Consider the following 16,610-nt stretch of genomic DNA (forward strand, 5'->3'; position numbering starts at 1 on the left):
CTCAGTGTCCTCAAAGCTGAAGGGCTCCAGGCCACCGTGTTGTAGGCTTTCCCCTGGGAACAGAGACGAGTCTGACAGGGAATAAAATCACTGCAGACACTGAGAGCAGGTTACCTGAAACTAAGGTAAGAGATTAGGATAAATCTAACAGGACTTCATGCAGTATCCTCTTTTGCTCCCAGGCTGCGTGAGGTCAGAGTTCATTCACTTAACTCACATTCTGGTTGTGCAGCTCATCTCTGTCCATATTTGCCCGCAGTAGCTCTTGTTTGAGCTGAAGAACAGATGTGTCCTGCTGAGTCAACCTCTGCTGCAAGGCATCCTGGGGGGAAAAGCATACTAATTATTGTGGTCCCAATTAATCAATCAGCCAGTTATTACTAAAAGTTGTTAAACCCCTCACTGGGTATCCAGCATCAGTTCTGGCAAGGCAGGAGCGGGAGCGGCTTCAGGGATTGCCACAGGAGATAAGCGGGGTTTCCTGTCCCCTTCCAGGACAGTAGTGTCTAACAGAAAACCCTATCCATTGTCCCACCGAGCTGAATGAAACCTGATTTTTCCTCCACCCTCTATTTTACTCTTGGCATAGTGTCCTAGAGAGAAGTCTTGTGGATCAAACAGACTTAGATTCAAATTACAAGTCTACCACTTACTTTGTGACAGTGACCTTAGATGATGCACTATCCTCCCTCCCACCCTGGCTTTCTCATCTATATCTTGGGCATATAAATACTCAATCTAGCCCGGCCGGGCGTGGCTCAGCGGTTGAGCATCGACCTAGGATCCAGGCGATTGGGGTTCGATTCCCGGTCAGTGCACATGCCCGGGTTGCGGGCTTGATCAATGAATCTCTTATCATTGATGTTTCTATCTCTCTCTCTCCCTCTCCTTTCCTCCCTCTGCAATCAATAAAGATATCTTTAAAAAATAAATAAATAAATACTCAATCTACCTCTCTGCCAACTCCATTTCCTAGAGGGCTGGGACCTATCTCTGCCTGCACCCTATTGATATAGAATCCCTGGAGTCACTCCCATCCTGCCTCCCAGAGCACTGCACCCGCCGGGGGCTTCCATGCCCAATCTGGACCAGGACTGGGAATACACGTATTTCCATGCTCAGAACTGTTCATGGACTAATGGGTCCTCTTCCCAGTATCGTAGCATCTTACCAACTCTAGGCTTTCTCTCAGCTTGGACCCTCTTGGTTCCTACCATGTTTAAGAAAAAGTGGGTTGTGCATACTTACTTAAAAGGCTCAGCAGTAGCACATTCCTCCAACCATGGTGACCTCCAAAGGAACTATGGACTGGAGCTGCATTCCAGTGTATTTACCCTGACTTTCCTCTCTTTACAGACCACACAGAAACGGTGCGGGTTCTGGAGAATGTGGGAGCCATTCCTGGATATGCTGCCTGCCATGGTGGTACATGGCAAAGGTGGTCGAAGGAGCCCTGGCATCAGCAGTTCAAAGGAACATTTCCAAAGTGTGCTCCATGGAGAAAAAGCGCTTCTGCGGTTAATAATTCTAAACTTCGTTTAGGCCAACTTCCTTATGAGAAACCTCCTTGGGTCCTTTAATAAGTTACTATTCACCGCGACTCTTCAAGTTGGTAGGGCAGCTCTCCAGCTTCCTTGGGCATGGAACATGTTTGTTTTCTGAAGTATCTCAAAGGACTAAGGCTCTGAAAACTGCTACTGAGCTTTACTCTAGTCTAGCCCATGAGTGGAAGTTAGGGAAGAGGGGAAGCAGCAGCCCAAGAAAATGCTTTTCCCCGCCCAGGTGCTTATACGGCAGACATACTCCCGCTTGGGTGAAATAAGATATGTTCAAGGGTATTAGCTATATCACTACTTGTATGAGCAAAAGTGATTAAATAATCATACACACACACACAGGCACACTGTGCAGCCACAGAGGGCCTAGGAAGGTCTTCGTGGACTGAAATAGAATGCTCTCCAAGATACACTGCTAAGTGAAGAAAAGCAATGTATCAAGCTGTACTTACTGCATACTATTATTTGGGGGGAAATTATATACATACATATTTGTTGATAACTGATAAGTTTCCTCCAGGAGAGAGAACTAGGTGACCAGGGGGACAGGGTCAGAAGTCAGACTTTTCAAGGGTTATGTTTTTGGGCCTTATTAACTTTAAACCATTTGAATATTATTAACTATTCAAAAACTAAGTAAATTATAATTTTTTAAAGAGGATATACTTCTTTAGAACTGAAGAAAACTGATAGAAAATTGAAACTGAAGAGGACCGTAAGAACTGACTATTTTTACAGATAGAAACAAACAAGGCAGCGCAGAAGCAAGTGGCAGCACCAGGAGTCATAACTCCCAGAAATAGCCTCAGCAAAACCAAGGTGTATATTCCTTACCATGTCTCACTTCCCGGCCACAAAGCCCTGCCTTCGCTAATAGCACAGAGCCTGCCAAAGGCCCCACTGAATGCATACAAGGAAAGACTATGGGACCCATCTAGCCTCCTAGCACCCACTCTCACCAGTAGACTACTTTACTTTAGTTAAATAACTTTAGAGAAGTTATTTAAAAAGTTAAATGTCTTCCATTTTACCTTTATCCCCTGTAAGTTTCTGGCTTCCTGTTTACATTTCAGCAAGTCCTTCTGCAAACCAAATATAGTTAGATCAGATGGAGCATCTGGGCTGCTTCAGGTGCATTACCTTGTTCTGTCAGCAGGAACACAAAACTTGGATAACCATTCCATGAAAAATTAATTAACTTTCTACTGAGGCAGAAAGGTCTGGTCCAGTGAACAGTAAAGGCTGGCCCACAGAAGCAAGAACGTGATCCATCCCATTCTGCCCTGTGGCACCCAGGCTCAACTGCCCAGGCAGAGAAGTCTTGCCAAGAAAGAAGACACTGCACATTCCCATAAGCTTTCATTCCTATAATTAGCAATCTTCACCACCGGAAAACTGAATCATAATAACCTAAATCCCTCTCACTGAAATATATGATCATATCTCAGTATGCCTACTCCCAATGTCTTCAACGATTATCTTAGTTTCTAATGTTCAGCAAAGGGTCAGGCTGCTGCTGATTCTCCAAGAGCATATTGTTTTTAATGGACTAAACAAAAATACATTTAGCCCAATAACGAAACACTAAGTAATTACCCCTCCTTTACAATAGATTCAATATATGTATGATTGTTACTAGGAAAGAGATTTTAGGAGAAGAACACCCATAACTCGGACCCACTCGCTTCTCATTGCGTCACATCCGGGGTTTGGAATTAACATATCTGAAATGGGAATGCTTAACCTGGACTCCACAGGTGGGCTCCAAAGTTATGCCAATAAAAATTTAAGTCAGTGAGTGTGTGTGCATGTGCTCTTGCCTATTTCTGGGGAGAGGGTTAATGGCTTTTAGTCATATACTTATGACTCCAAAAAAGGTTAAGACCCACTGACCTAAAAAAATTCTTAGAAGTATTCATTAAAAAAGATACTGGACTATATTTAATAATATCGTACTGTATATTTGAAAATTGTTAAGAGAGATCTTAAAAGATCTCATCACAAGAAAAAAAATTTTTAACTATGTATGGAGTCTAGTTAACTAGACTCTAGACTCCACTGTGGTGATCATTTCGATATACATATATATGTAATATATATGGAATCAATAAGTTGTTTATCTGAAACTAATAACAGGCCCAGTTTTTATTTTAATTAAAAAATAAAAATGATGAAACGTTTCAAAAATATAAAGAGGTATAACCAACGATGACATAGATGCCTATTACTCATCACCGGGATTAAAAAGATGTTACCTTTCTGCCGTATTTAGGACATCTCTCTCTTTTAATTAAAGGCATAATACGGATACAGATACAGCTGGAGCCATGCGGCTGCATCCCTTCCCCCATCCCTATTGCTGTCCTGAAGTCTGAATTTTTTTCAAAGGGTAAAATGTGTACGTCCTGACATACCTTTAGGTCCTGATTCTCCTCCACACTCTGATCCAGACGACTTTGGATTATAATCTGAGTATATGGCAAAAAGAGAAGGTTAAGCACCTAAGCCGTGAAATTCAGAGGTCATTCATTCGACAAGTATTTACTGAGCACTTACTGCTGTGGATACAAAGGACAAAAAACAGTTCCCACCCAGGGCGGTGGACACAGATGAATATAAAGTTTAGAATTAGCAAGTATGTGCTGGGTGCAGGAGGCCCGACAAGGGGAAGGAGAAACAGCAAGGATGAAGCTGGAGAGGAAATCGGCCAGATCACGGAAGACCAGGGAGGGAGCGGGGATCGATGAAAAGTTTTAGGCGAAGAGATGACAGAATGAAGTTTGCTTTACAGGTAAATTATTCTTGCTGCTCTATAGAAAATTAACTAGAGACTAGGAGAGGCAGCAGGAAAGCTAGTTAGAAGGTCGCTAGAATACTGGCTAAAGGCCTGAATTAAGGCAGGGGCTATGGGAATGAAGAAAACTGGACAAAGATACTTAAAAAGTCAACTGACAAAACTCAGTGATTACCTGGGTGTAGAGGAGAGGGTCAGAAAGGAGTCAAGGATGATACTTAGATTTCTGTTTGGGGTATTTAGCTAGATGGATAGCAATAAAAAACAGAATACAAAAGGATAAGGAGTTTTGGTGACAGCGAGAGAAGGGAGAGAAAAGCTGTTTAATTTAGGATTCACTGAAATGGAGATGCTTATGTGGAGGTGTAAGTGGAGGTAACCGACAGGCAATTGCACGTTGCATTTATAAATCTAGAACTCCACAGAGAGCTGAGCTAGAAGTAAATGTTTAAGAGGCAACATCTGAGTCAGGCGGGGAGTGAATGATGCCACGGAGGCGCCTATCACTCAGGTGAATGTGTAAGACAGGAGAGGGCCCACATCGGAGGAGCACCAGCATTTAAGGCTCAGGCAGAAATGGGACCTGGATATGAAGTCCATGAGGACAGGGTCTCCGGCCTGTTTTGGCATTAGCATATCTCTAGCACCTTGAAACAGTGGCCAGCACAGAGTGGGCACTCAATTAATATTTGCTGATTGAATGAATGAATGAAAGGAAGGAAAAAAAGAAAAATACTATAAAATATAAGAGGAAAACCAGGAAAGTTGTAGTTAGGGAGGAGAGCATTTCAAGGAAGTGCAGACAACAGGGTCAAATGCTAATAACAGATCAAGTAAATTAACCAGATTATTTGGTGTCACAAAAGCAGCAGCTCACCAGTTGTTCCTCAGGATTGACTCCTGGTTCACAGAGGACCAAGGGCCTCTCTTGTTCATCTTCGGGTAAGGACCCATTGAGTAGCAAGGCCTGGATAACCACAAAGGCAGAAAGAAACTTAACTCCCATCAGAGAACCAAGTCTAGGGCTGGGCTTGGTAGGCTCACCCCATACTGAAATCAAAATTGGGTTTCCTCTAGAAACTTCCTTGGCAATTGTTGATCCTGATGCTAGATGCCTCCAATTGCTCATCTTGGGTCTACCTGTAGTTCCTTTTCTCAGCCAATACTCGGCCCTTCACCTCTCTGGAAACACCTGAATCCTCTGCTCCAAGGCTCATTGGCCCCAAAAAACAATCTAAAATAAACATTCCTCTCAGAAGTGGCATTTCCAACCAGAGCCGCTCAGCTGGGAAGTGAACTAAAAGCAGTGTAGAATTTCCTGGTATACAAAAGTTTATTTCAATAAATTAGTTAGAATACATTTAGAGCACTGACTTGGATTTGTTTTAATAATTCTGCATCTTTACTCCCTAAGACAATCTGGACAGAACAAAAAGGAAAACATACTCGCAGAGAAATATGGGCATTCATTCCCACTCCCCACACCAGGGTGTGTTTTCATTAGAATATGGGAGGGGCCAAACTTACCCTGAAACTAAGGAAGATCAAACCTCAGGGCCCCCTCACCTGTACTGCTCTCCTGTGGTCCTATATCTAATACTGAATGCATAATCTATAATCTTAGTCTTAAAGATGGGCCCCCAAACTGTGTGCTTTTAGACTCGAAAAACTTGGACCTATCCCTGCAGGTAGGTATTACGAGACCTATCAGCTGAATGAAAGATTTAAAAATGTGTCCTCATTTTATACCATGAGTTTTCTTAATCCAATCAAGAGAAGAGTTAGCTGTTAATCCTGTTTCAATAAATATATCGCAAATTACACCACAAATGTTGGTATATAAAAATCCAACCACTGGTTGGTGTACCAAACACAAATTAATAATAAAAGTGTAGTCAAATTAATTTGGTTATCCTATGGAGTTGTGGCAAGAGTTATAGACAAGTGTAAGAAGCCACAGAGCTGCAGGGAGTTAAGGTAGAGCAACGTTACAGAAATACTGACCCGAATGGCAGTGTTCGGTAGGCTCTAACTGAAGCCTGCCAATAAGCCAGGAATCCTGGATGTGGCTTAGCATGCAAGCATTCATCACTGAAGGAGTTAAGAAGCCCAGTGGATGCTGTGAGGCCCATTGTATTCTGTAATGGAACTGAATTCTCATCGTGGTCATGTGGCTGGGAATTGAAACTCCTCTGTTTGCAGAGAATATTAGGATGCTGACTTCTTGCAAATCAAACTGAAGGCCAAACTGATGGATATCTATGTTCATATAATGAAATTATCCTGGGGAAAGGCCAGTTGGGTGTAATCCCAAAGTTTCCATGCTTTACTACTTCCAATTAAAGGACAGCACACAAAAACCATTCCATTAACTAAACCACTCCTTAACGGAGTGGCAGAAAAGAGATCTAAAAGGCAGACATTTTAAAAATAAGGAGAAAATGAGGGTGGGTGGGATCAACAACTTTCCTTGGAGGAAAGTTTAGGCAAGTTTATGTAGTAAACATTCCTCCAACCCTTCTTAGTCCCTGGGCCAGCATTATGCAAATCATTTTACCACAGCACCAACCTCCTTTTTTCTTTAGGAACCCTTTGTGTCCCCACCCTGTTGCTGGCTGGCTGGGAGCATGCCCTCCACCGCCTGCCGGCTGCCAGAACCACTCACATAATGTGGCCTTTGTTTACGTCTCCATAAATATTTGACAATTAAGGGGCAGTGCCGTTCCCAGCACAAACAAAAAGGAATATTCCTAGGCGACTTCAGGGTCATCAGCACACTACAAGGGCTCCCCTAAATAGAGACAGATGCACAAAGACAGAAGGCTGGGGGTCATTTCAGGGTAGAAACTAAGTCAAGTGGGTGAGCCGGCCGCTGGGAGATTTCCTGAGCTGGCACTGAAGGTATAGGAAAGACTGAAGGGCTTTGTTGCTCAAAGAAAGCCTCTTCTACCTGATCATGAAACCTTGGCATCCGCCTACAGCGCATTAGGAGCGAGCTGAATCCCTTAGCTAGATTCAAACAGAGACCTATGGCATTACTGGCTGCTGCACCCTTCCTGAGGAATTCCTAGGAGACTCCCTGACTCTCCCGAGTGCCATTATTTGGTGAAAGCTGCAACTGCAAGTCTAGCTGCAGAGAGGGCAGGAACCCACCAATAAACTGAGAGCCAGAATAAGGGTTTGATAGGGCTTGATGGCTCCCAGGCTCCCAGAACCCCCAACAGTGGTGTTGTAAACAAGAGTCCATATGGTCCATGTAAGAGAACTGTACTCACAAAGGAATTCTCTGCCCTTTGTGTAATACTCTATCTAAACTCCCTATTCAACTCTGACCTCACACGAAACTGAACCCGTTTCTTTTCAACTGATACCAGTGACTTAGGAATAATAATCAGCCGGTGCACCGAATACAAACGAAAGGGAAAGAGCTACCTGTAGTCCTGATATCATTTTCTTGGCTTCCTCCATTTCTTTTTCTAAATGTTCTTGTTGTTCCAACAGCTGTTCTTCCCATGAAGTCTCCAGACAGGTTACAGGGCTACCTGGTCGCCAGTCCCGGGATAACGGAGAGTCTGTCTCCTCTACAAAATGAAAGGAGGGAGCACAGTTCATTTTGAAGAAAAGTGAGTTTCCGGCCGGAACGTTCACAGTCCTCTGCATTCACAGGTTCAGGTCACCTGCCTCCTGAACCTGTGCTCACTGCACAGCCTGGACTCACCAGCAGGGGGGGTTGTGAGACACAAAGAACTGGCTGTTAACTCAGACCCAGGCTCACCGGAGCAACGCTTCTTCTGTTGGGGAAATATACAGCCTCTTCAGAAGGTTGAGGAAGCAATAAGGCCTCCTCTTTGGGAGTCCTGGTATGGGACACATAGATTTTACTTTAATTCTCCAGAAATGGCATTCCCAGAGCTTGATTCTGCCAGGTACAAAGGGGAGCTGCCAGAGGCAATTGAAACAAAATTCCTGTTGGTTGCTCTGGAGCTTCAGAGGAGAGACCTCAACTCAATATTCCTGTGACCATTCTGTCATAACTGATCCCCTTTCACACAGGAAACAAACGAGTAAAGCATGTTTGCACAAATAGTTTAATCTCTCTCTCTGGTTTTGTTTTATTTTCCGGCCTTTACAATCTCTTTGCTCTGATTTCATTCATAAAAATGAATATAGTAAATCTAATCCCTCTGGGTTGTTGTGAAGATTAAATGAGGTAACTTATGCTCAAGGCCACGTGGTGCCTGGCTCAGAGCAAGCACTCAATAAGTGCTCTCCCTCTCCCTCCCCAGGGTGGCAGGAGTGTCTGACTCAGTAACATGACTTATTCTTTGATACTAATGCCAGGGCCAGAGGGGGATGGGCTAAGGAAGAAATTAATCCCAGTTTCTCTTCTGAGGGCTTCGGTTTCATTGTATCCCCTAATAGGTGAACATAACTCTATCTCAATCACGTGTTCTGCTTCTTCCATGTTTCCCTCTACGTTTGTGTACGTAAAAAGAGAGCAATTGAAAGAGGAAGGAGAAGTCTAAACAAAGGAACCTCCTCGTGGTCCTTCTGCAGCTCTCATACCAAGCCTGATATAGACCTGCTCTCTACTGTATGTTCCCAGATACCTCAGCTCCTCCTCTGTATTCCTGGCCCCAACTTAAGTTAGGAAAGTACTGAAATTATTTGTATAACACAGAAACAATGAAAACTATTTACTTGAGCAAGGGTTCTGACTGTTCCAAAGTCATTTCCTAATTCATAGGCAGCTGGCCAAGGAACAGCCTGTAAGATCTTTGAGAGCTAAGAGGATAACTATATTAATTGGCTCTCAAGTGTTGGAGCTCTCTAGAGCTGAGCCTGTATGCACAGACGATGGAGAGGCACAAGGCCAGGGAGCTTATAGGCAGACAGTTGGGACCCCCAAACTCTTCAAGCTGAGGGCTATTCCTTGAGCCAACCCGAGGAAGCTGAGAAATAGCACCTGTCCTGTTCTCTATTCCTTCAGACGGGATAATCACAAAATCCGCCTTCTCCTCCGACTGGGTGATGATGGATTCGCTCTTTGCACTGTGGACAGGACTGGGTGAAGTCAGGCTGTGATGAAAAGAAGAGACACAATTATTATAAACAGTTGTTTAGAAGCCAGCTTCCATCATTTATCCCAGGGACACGTTCTCATTCATCCTACTCCTACTGCCTAACACAGCACCCGGCCCACAATAAAAACAAAGTATTTGTTGAATGAATAAACTTGCTGAATTAAATGAATGCTGAATGAATAAATGACCCAGTCCTAGGAAATCTTTTCTACAACAAGGCTGCCTTGAAGCTTAATTCACTGAGAGAAATTTATCAGGAGGATGGGTAATCTAGCATTTTAAAGAGCTTCAAGTTTGTTTTTTTGTTTTGTTTGTAAGGATATGTTTTCATTGATTTTAGAGAGAGAAGAAGCGAGGGAGAGAGAGAAACATCGATGTGAGAGAGAAACATCAATTGGTTGCCTCCGAGACACATCCCAACCGGGGATTGAACTCGCAACCTAGATATGCGCCCTGACCAGGAATCGAACCCATAACCGTTTGGTGTATGGATCGCACTCCAACCAACTGAGCCACCTGGCCAGGCAAGTTTTGTTTTGTTTTTTCCTTACCACCACCACCATCCCAAGTTCAGAGAATGATGTAGTATGTCTTTTAGTATCTTTGGGAAATTGAAGGAAAATCTATTTCTGATACACTGACCTTTCACAGACACAAGCAATACCAGCAGAATAATCACAGCAAATCAGTTCTGGGCTGATGCCAAAGGAGGGGATGGAGTGGAAGGTCCCTCAGCAGGGAGAAATTGCTGGAGTGTGGACAGTACCAGGATGGACAAAGGGGCAGTGATATATCAACAAAGCTAGGACATGATAAGGCAAAGGGCAATAGGTCAAAAGGGGAAAAGACCTGCTCGGAGTTGGTAAAGATTTACTTGATTGACTCTCAGAGTTACTTTTATTTCTGCCATACTATTTTCAAATTGTCATCAGAAACCTCGCAACGATTCTGAAGTTCTGATATAATTACTAGCCTCTGAAGGAACTGTTCAGATTTTTAGGGAAATGGAATTTTAAACTTCCAGAACAGCAGCAAATCTATAAGACAAGACGGGAATGTGAGACTAACACTTTGCAGCTGAAGAGCCCTTTTCTTTGCCTTGCACCTTGAGAACATCAGCAGGGGCTGGGGGGTCTGCAGGCCCTGCCCCCTCTCAGGAATTCTTTCCAAATCCATCACCTAGACAACAGTGACAGTGTCTAGGATGCACTGACCCACTTAATATGCCCCTGAAATCTCCCAGGCTAATCCTCACAGCCATGATCAGGAGTTAACATTTCTTTTTCCTAGAAACCAGTAAAAGCAAGAGGCTAGCACAGTGGCTGTGCCTAGAGATTTCAAAGCCCCTGAAGCAACCTGAGGACCAGCATATTATCCTCCCTGCTGCCCAAGGTTTAAAGGCTTCAGTGGGAACGACCCCAACCAGTAACACATTCTCCTCCTTGTTAGAACACAGGGAAGTTTGAAAGTTGTTTACTTCTTCAAATTAAAGAAAGGCTCTTCACCATATCTATACATCTATAACCCGGACTGGCAAGGGGGTGAAGAGTGGCAAGAAGTGGTATTTAAAAAAGGCAATTGCTTTATGGAACTCTCTTATCCATCTTCACTACTTAGGCAATCTGACTTCCAGGCCAGCATGCATTAGCTGCTGGAAAAGCACTAGTCTAAGGGTACTATGTCATTTATAAGGAAACAGATTTATGACTCCTCAGGCCTCAGCATTCGCCTTCTTATAGAAATTGGCGTCCAAGTGCAGAAAGAGGCCTGCAACAGCTGCTCCTCTGTGAGAAATGAGGCACCTTCTCAGCTGACAAGGTGCTATGGTTGACGGGTCCCACTATGGCATTTGGCTGGACCACAGTGAGAAATGTGTGAGACGAAGGTGGTTTTGGGAGGGTGGTGTGAACCCAGGGTGCTGGAAAACTGCTTTCCTAAAAGCAGAGACGCATGCTCAGCTCCACCTTCTCCCCCAGGGAGCGGTCTCCCATATAAGGGCAGAAGGAGGCGGATGTCTGCATACCCAACCCCACTGGGGGAGTGGCAGGGCAGCCAGAAGAAAACAACATTTTTCTTCTTGAATTGAGGCTGCCAGTGTGCGAGGCCAGAGAGCTAAGACCATGAAACTAGATGGCCAAGTTAAAAGAGAAAGGACTTAAGTAATATCCTGAGGCAAGAACCTCATGGGGGAGGATGGTGCATCACATCCTCAGCCTCAAGTCAGAGAAAAGTATTTTCACACTAATTAACTATATGCTGCAGGCTCTCCCTGATTAGCTTTAAAGCCCTATTTCATAAACCAGTAATCCCCTACCTGCCATCGCGATCCTCTCAAATCAGGGAACTTACTACAAATCAGGTCCCACCAATACACTTAATTCCCACAGGTTTAGCATCTCTCCAACCTTAATTTATCAGACAAGCGGTCCTCCAGCAAAGATATTTGCAAATTAGAATCAAATCAATTTTCTAAAAAACAGGGAAAGGGCGATGAGAGAGAGAGTCCTTTTCCCTCCTGAAGCGCCTTCCTTAGCAGAGACAAGACAGGGTCAAGGGCTCTTCTCCCTCCACCCGGCTGGCCCCAGCTCCCTAAACCCACCGCATTTTAGAGCGATAATCCCAGGCCACCAGCCCGTTCTCCCCACGGCAGAGCCCCCACCCATCCCCGTCCGTCTCTGGCCGACAGCATCCCCCAGTCCCGGCTCTGCTCCCACCCATGCCCCCCCCCCAAAGCCAAAGCGGCCTCGGCTCACCATTTCACTTGCGCCCCCCCCATGGTCCCCTCCTGGCCGCGGCGTCAGCGAGCCGGCTGCCCCGGGCGAAGCGGGCGGCTGCGCGTCACGGCGCTCCCGGGTGCGGGCATGTCGCCCCGCGCGGGGGCCGGGGGATCCACTGCGCGGGCAGCCAACCACCGGGCTGCCGGCCCCGGCGCGGGAGGGGGCTGGGGGCGCGGAGGGGCCGGCGGCTCGGCCCCGGGGACCGGGATGCTCCCGGGTGCGCGGCGCGCGGTCGCGGCAGCTCAGGCACGGCGGCCGCGTCTGGGCGGCACCGCCTCCCCTGGCAGGCGGCGGGTGCCCGGCGGCATGGTGGTCTCCGCGGCCGCGCGGCTCTGGGCAAGCCCCGGGGCGCGGGCATCTCAACCCATCTCCGACCCGGGAAACGCGGCTCCGGCTGCGCGCGAGTCCCGGGCGGCGGGCGGGCGGCGACCCCAGCGCCGCAGCGCCTCCCAGGCCCTCCCGGCTCCGCCCTCCCCCTCCCTCCCCCGCTGTCACACGCGGCCGGGCGGCGCCCGCTCGGACCCTGGCACCCGCAGGGCCACGCGCACAGCGGGGGCCGCGGGCCCGGGGGCCGGGGGGGGGCCCCGCTGGGAAGGGAGGGGCCGCCGGCGGGCAGAATCCCGGGCGGGGCTGCGGTGCCCGCCCTGAGCGCCCCGACCTGAAGGCGCCGCCTTCTCTACCCCGAGCCCCGCTTTCGTGGACGCGGAGGTGGGGGAGGTATAAGCCAGCGCCTCGAGGGTGGGTCGCCCCCGGAAACCCGAGGAACGCCCGTCGCCTCCGGCCTTCCCCTCGGGCATCTCGAGTGTTTTTGTTTTTTCGGGTTTTGGGGGGTTTTTTTACCAACTAGGGATCATTTTGCTTGGACACAGTGAGAGGCTGGCCTGAGGTCTTGGAAGCAACAGGCCGGCAGGGTGTCCCTCAGGAGCGGGGGCAGGGAGTTAGACACCAAGGGCTGTCTGTCCAACCTTAACCTTTTCCCCTCGCGAGTCACATCCCGGGGCCTCCCGGCCTTCATGGTCTCTGAGCCATTATAGGGGCCCCCTGAGCAAGGGCGGACGGAGACGGCAGATCTTGCCCAAGCTGCTTGGGTCCCAGGGAGCTGAGGAAAAGGCAGGGTGCTGCCTGGGCACCCTAGGAGGTGAGAGTCAGCTCAGAGGAAAATAACAAAATCAGGAAGGAGTGAAAAACAGAAAGAAGAATGCAAACTATTCTCTGAGCCCCTCCTGGAAGATTGTCGCCACCAGCTCACTGCAGTCCAATTTCCAATAGGTCCCTAATTCACACTCTCACTGCCCCTGCCCCAGTCCCAGTTCTACCAGAGAGGAAGCAGGTGCTCTTGGGAAGAAATCCAAGTCTCTCTCCCTCTCTCCTCCCCCTCTCTTCCCCCTCTCTTTCCCCCCCTCTCTTCCCCCTCTCTTTCCCCCTCTCTCCCTCCCTCTCTCTCCCTCCCCCCCCCCATGCTGGCAGGCACTGGCAGGCACAGAAGAGTAAAAGGCCTGTAGCTATGCAGGAAGCAATAGATCTCATTATACAACGAAGCATCCTTTGATTTGTACCAAGTGAGTCTAAGCAGCAAGCAAAGGAGAAAAGGTTTAGATTCTCACTAAAAGCATACCCATTGCTTCATGGGTACAGGGTTTCCTTTTGGGGTGTTGAAAATGTCTTCAAGCTGGATAGAGGTGATGGTTGCACATTATGAAGGTACTAAATGCTACTGAAACTGATTGTACACTTTAAAATGATTAATGGTTGCCCAGCCAGAGTGGCTCAGTTGGTTGAGCATTAAACCAGCAACAGAAGGTTGTCGGTTTGATTCCTAGCCAGGGAATGTATGGAAGGCAACCAGTCGATGTTTCTCTCTCACATCGATGTTTCTCTCTCTCTCTTTCTCCCTTCCTCTCTCTAAGCATGTCCTTGGGTGAGGATTTTAAAAAAGTAAAATGATTAATGGTTAATTTTATGTTATGTGAATTTTATACCTAAAAAAGCACATCTAGCCCGGCCAGTGTGGCTCAGTAGTTGAGCGTTGACCTATGAGCCAAGAGGTCCCTGGTTTGATTCCTGGTTGGGGCACATGCCCGGGTTGCGGGCTCAATCCCCAGTGCAGGGCGTGCAGGAGGCAGCTGATCAGTGTGTCTCTCACTGATGTTTCTCTCTCTCTATTCCTCTCCCTTCCTTTCTCTCTAAAATCAATAAAAACATATTTTTCAAAAAGCACATCTTTTAAGTGTGAAAATTAAAGAAAGCTGAGCAAGGATACTAGTGTATTAAAATGCTGGAAATAATTCCATGTGACCTCAATAAATTAGGAAATAGTCCATCAAACTAAGATGGAATTTTATGAGGAAAAGAAATAGGAGGGGAAAAAACAGACACAAAATACGTATAAGACAAAGGAGAATTAGGCTTAACTAGAACAGACTAAGCTGGATTGAGGTAGGAGAGAAAAAAGGTCAGAAGAGCATAAATTAAATATGATTCAGTAATGGAATGAAGTTAGTAAATAAGCTAACGTGACCTGGGGATGTGTTTACAGGAGCATGATTTCATAAGCCAGGAGAGTAGTCTTTTGCTGCCACTACATTCAGCATTGATCAGGCTTTTATGAGAGCAGTGTCCTGTTTTGGTCTCTGCACTTGGCTTTAAGGTATACAGACAGCCTTTCAGCAAGAGTCACACACATCATTAGCCCACTCAAACATGTAGTAATCTGCCAAAATTCCCAGACCCGTAAATGAAAGTTGGAAACATTCTAATGCCCTAAGACAACTCTGCTCATTTTCTCTTGTTATGAGCTTTATACAGCCATCTCAGGCCATAACTTAGAGTTACACCCAGGCACAAAAACAGTGCAATGGAACTGGTTCTCATCAACACTGGCAGCTGATATGCAAACATCACAACCACCAGGCTGGGCCATGACAGGTCCCAGCCATGCCCCCATGTGGACACGGCTAAGCACTGGCATGGGGCTCTGCACAAAGCTTCCACATGAGGGAAATTCACCAACACAAAACCACAAGGCAGTGCCGAGGGCTACGCCATCAGGCCAAACATAATCTGAGGGAAAGAGAGAAAGGGTTTAGGTGCCTTATGGCCTGTTGTGTTGCTACTTGAGGCTGAACCTTGAGACTCCCCAAGAATCCAGCGCTTAGCCTGGACTGCAGTGGTAAAGAATCTGAAGCCACAGTTACCTGGAGCAGCTGGACTCAGGCGGGGACCTTTGCTGCCCTTCGTACTGCTGCACCAGAGCTCGCACACTCCAGTATGGATTCTCAATCTCCTCGTCCATGCCGCTGTTCCTAAAGTCAGAGGGCACCAGCAAAGGACAAGGTGTCAGTTCTTCAGGTCAACTCAAGGACTGACAGGTGGCCACTCTTGTGAGCACTACAGGGGAAAAAGACAATAAGGCAAAGCCCCTGCCTCAAAGACACTTGTAACCTAGCAGGGAAGACAGACACAAAAGCATGTAATTTCACCAATCTTTGCAATGCCTTGGGGTCATGCTTAGCAGACACACGACCACCAAAGAGTTTCCTGCCATGACTCTAGGACAGCTCGGTCTTCAAGATTCAACCAGGGAGAGACTCACCCAGATGAATGGAACATGGCTCCCACTTATCTCCCAGTGAAGAAAAAACACTCTGTGCCAAAGGCATATATTTAAAATTCTGGTACCAGAGCAAAAAATGTATCTATATCATTCCTTTACTTTGTGCTGACTGCAAACAGCTTTCTAAAAGAAAGGGCTTTTCTCCTTCGAGGTGCCCTCTCCAGCCTCCACCCCATGCTCTCTTCTGCAACGTGGAGCTGTTTAGGTGATATTTTCACCTACTGCACAGCAGCATTTAAGGGAAGAAATATCAAAGACAGTCCAGTTCCCATCCCCAGATTTCTACCCTTACCTCTGTCTGTATCGAAAGACGTCCCTTCCTGACCGTGACATGTCATGACACACATCAGCCAGAGCGGCAGCTGCTCCCTGGGCCATGGCAGTGGCACAGTGTGGCTGGTGACTCTGCAGAGGGGCTCTGAAGTCCCGTCCTTGGCTTATTGTCCTGCTAGAGCCGGGTTTGAAGTGAGCTGCCAAGGCGAGGACCAGCCTCATGATAGACTTCAGGTTTCCTTCCACGATATCTGAGGGACAGAACAGACAGAGAGGTCCTCAGAGGGAGGCAGAGAGCTGAGGACTCACTCCCTCAATTTGTACTTGCTGGTGATGCAGGTGAACGAGGCAGTCAAGGTCTCTGTCCCCACAAAGCCATGTTCAACAGGGACACACAAGATTTAAAAGCAATTACAATAAAGTACAGTAACACGCTATGATAGAAGTACAGGAGTCTTTGGGGGCTCAAAGTAGAGGCATCATGTCTAGTCTAGAGGGCTCAGGGATTCCCAG

At 46.9% G+C, this 16,610-nt stretch overlaps 1 protein-coding gene across 4 annotated transcripts in view; it reads right to left on the bottom strand.

Annotated features, from left to right (window-relative positions):
• Positions 1–16,610, bottom strand: part of DIXDC1 (DIX domain containing 1) — a 74,523-nt gene that overhangs the window by 17,291 nt on the left and 40,622 nt on the right. For 3 of the 4 annotated variants that reach the window (XM_081154630.1, XM_081154633.1, XM_081154631.1), the window contains 8 exons: positions 16,117–16,348; positions 15,406–15,513; positions 9,317–9,429; positions 7,783–7,931; positions 5,228–5,317; positions 3,971–4,024; positions 2,588–2,638; positions 218–322 (listed from right to left, as the gene is read on the bottom strand). In XM_081154630.1, the coding sequence (XP_081010756.1) occupies positions 218–322; positions 2,588–2,638; positions 3,971–4,024; positions 5,228–5,317; positions 7,783–7,931; positions 9,317–9,429; positions 15,406–15,513; positions 16,117–16,348 (902 nt within the window). Of the gene's footprint in view, positions 1–217; positions 323–2,587; positions 2,639–3,970; positions 4,025–5,227; positions 5,318–7,782; positions 7,932–9,316; positions 9,430–12,187; positions 12,628–15,405; positions 15,514–16,116; positions 16,349–16,610 lie in introns of those variants that run through there. The other variant, XM_081154632.1, reaches the window with a different exon arrangement.

The sequence above is a fragment of the Miniopterus schreibersii genome, assembly GCF_964146895.1.
Source record: "Miniopterus schreibersii genome assembly, chromosome: 12".
NCBI classification, from domain to species: domain Eukaryota; kingdom Metazoa; phylum Chordata; class Mammalia; order Chiroptera; family Miniopteridae; genus Miniopterus; species Miniopterus schreibersii.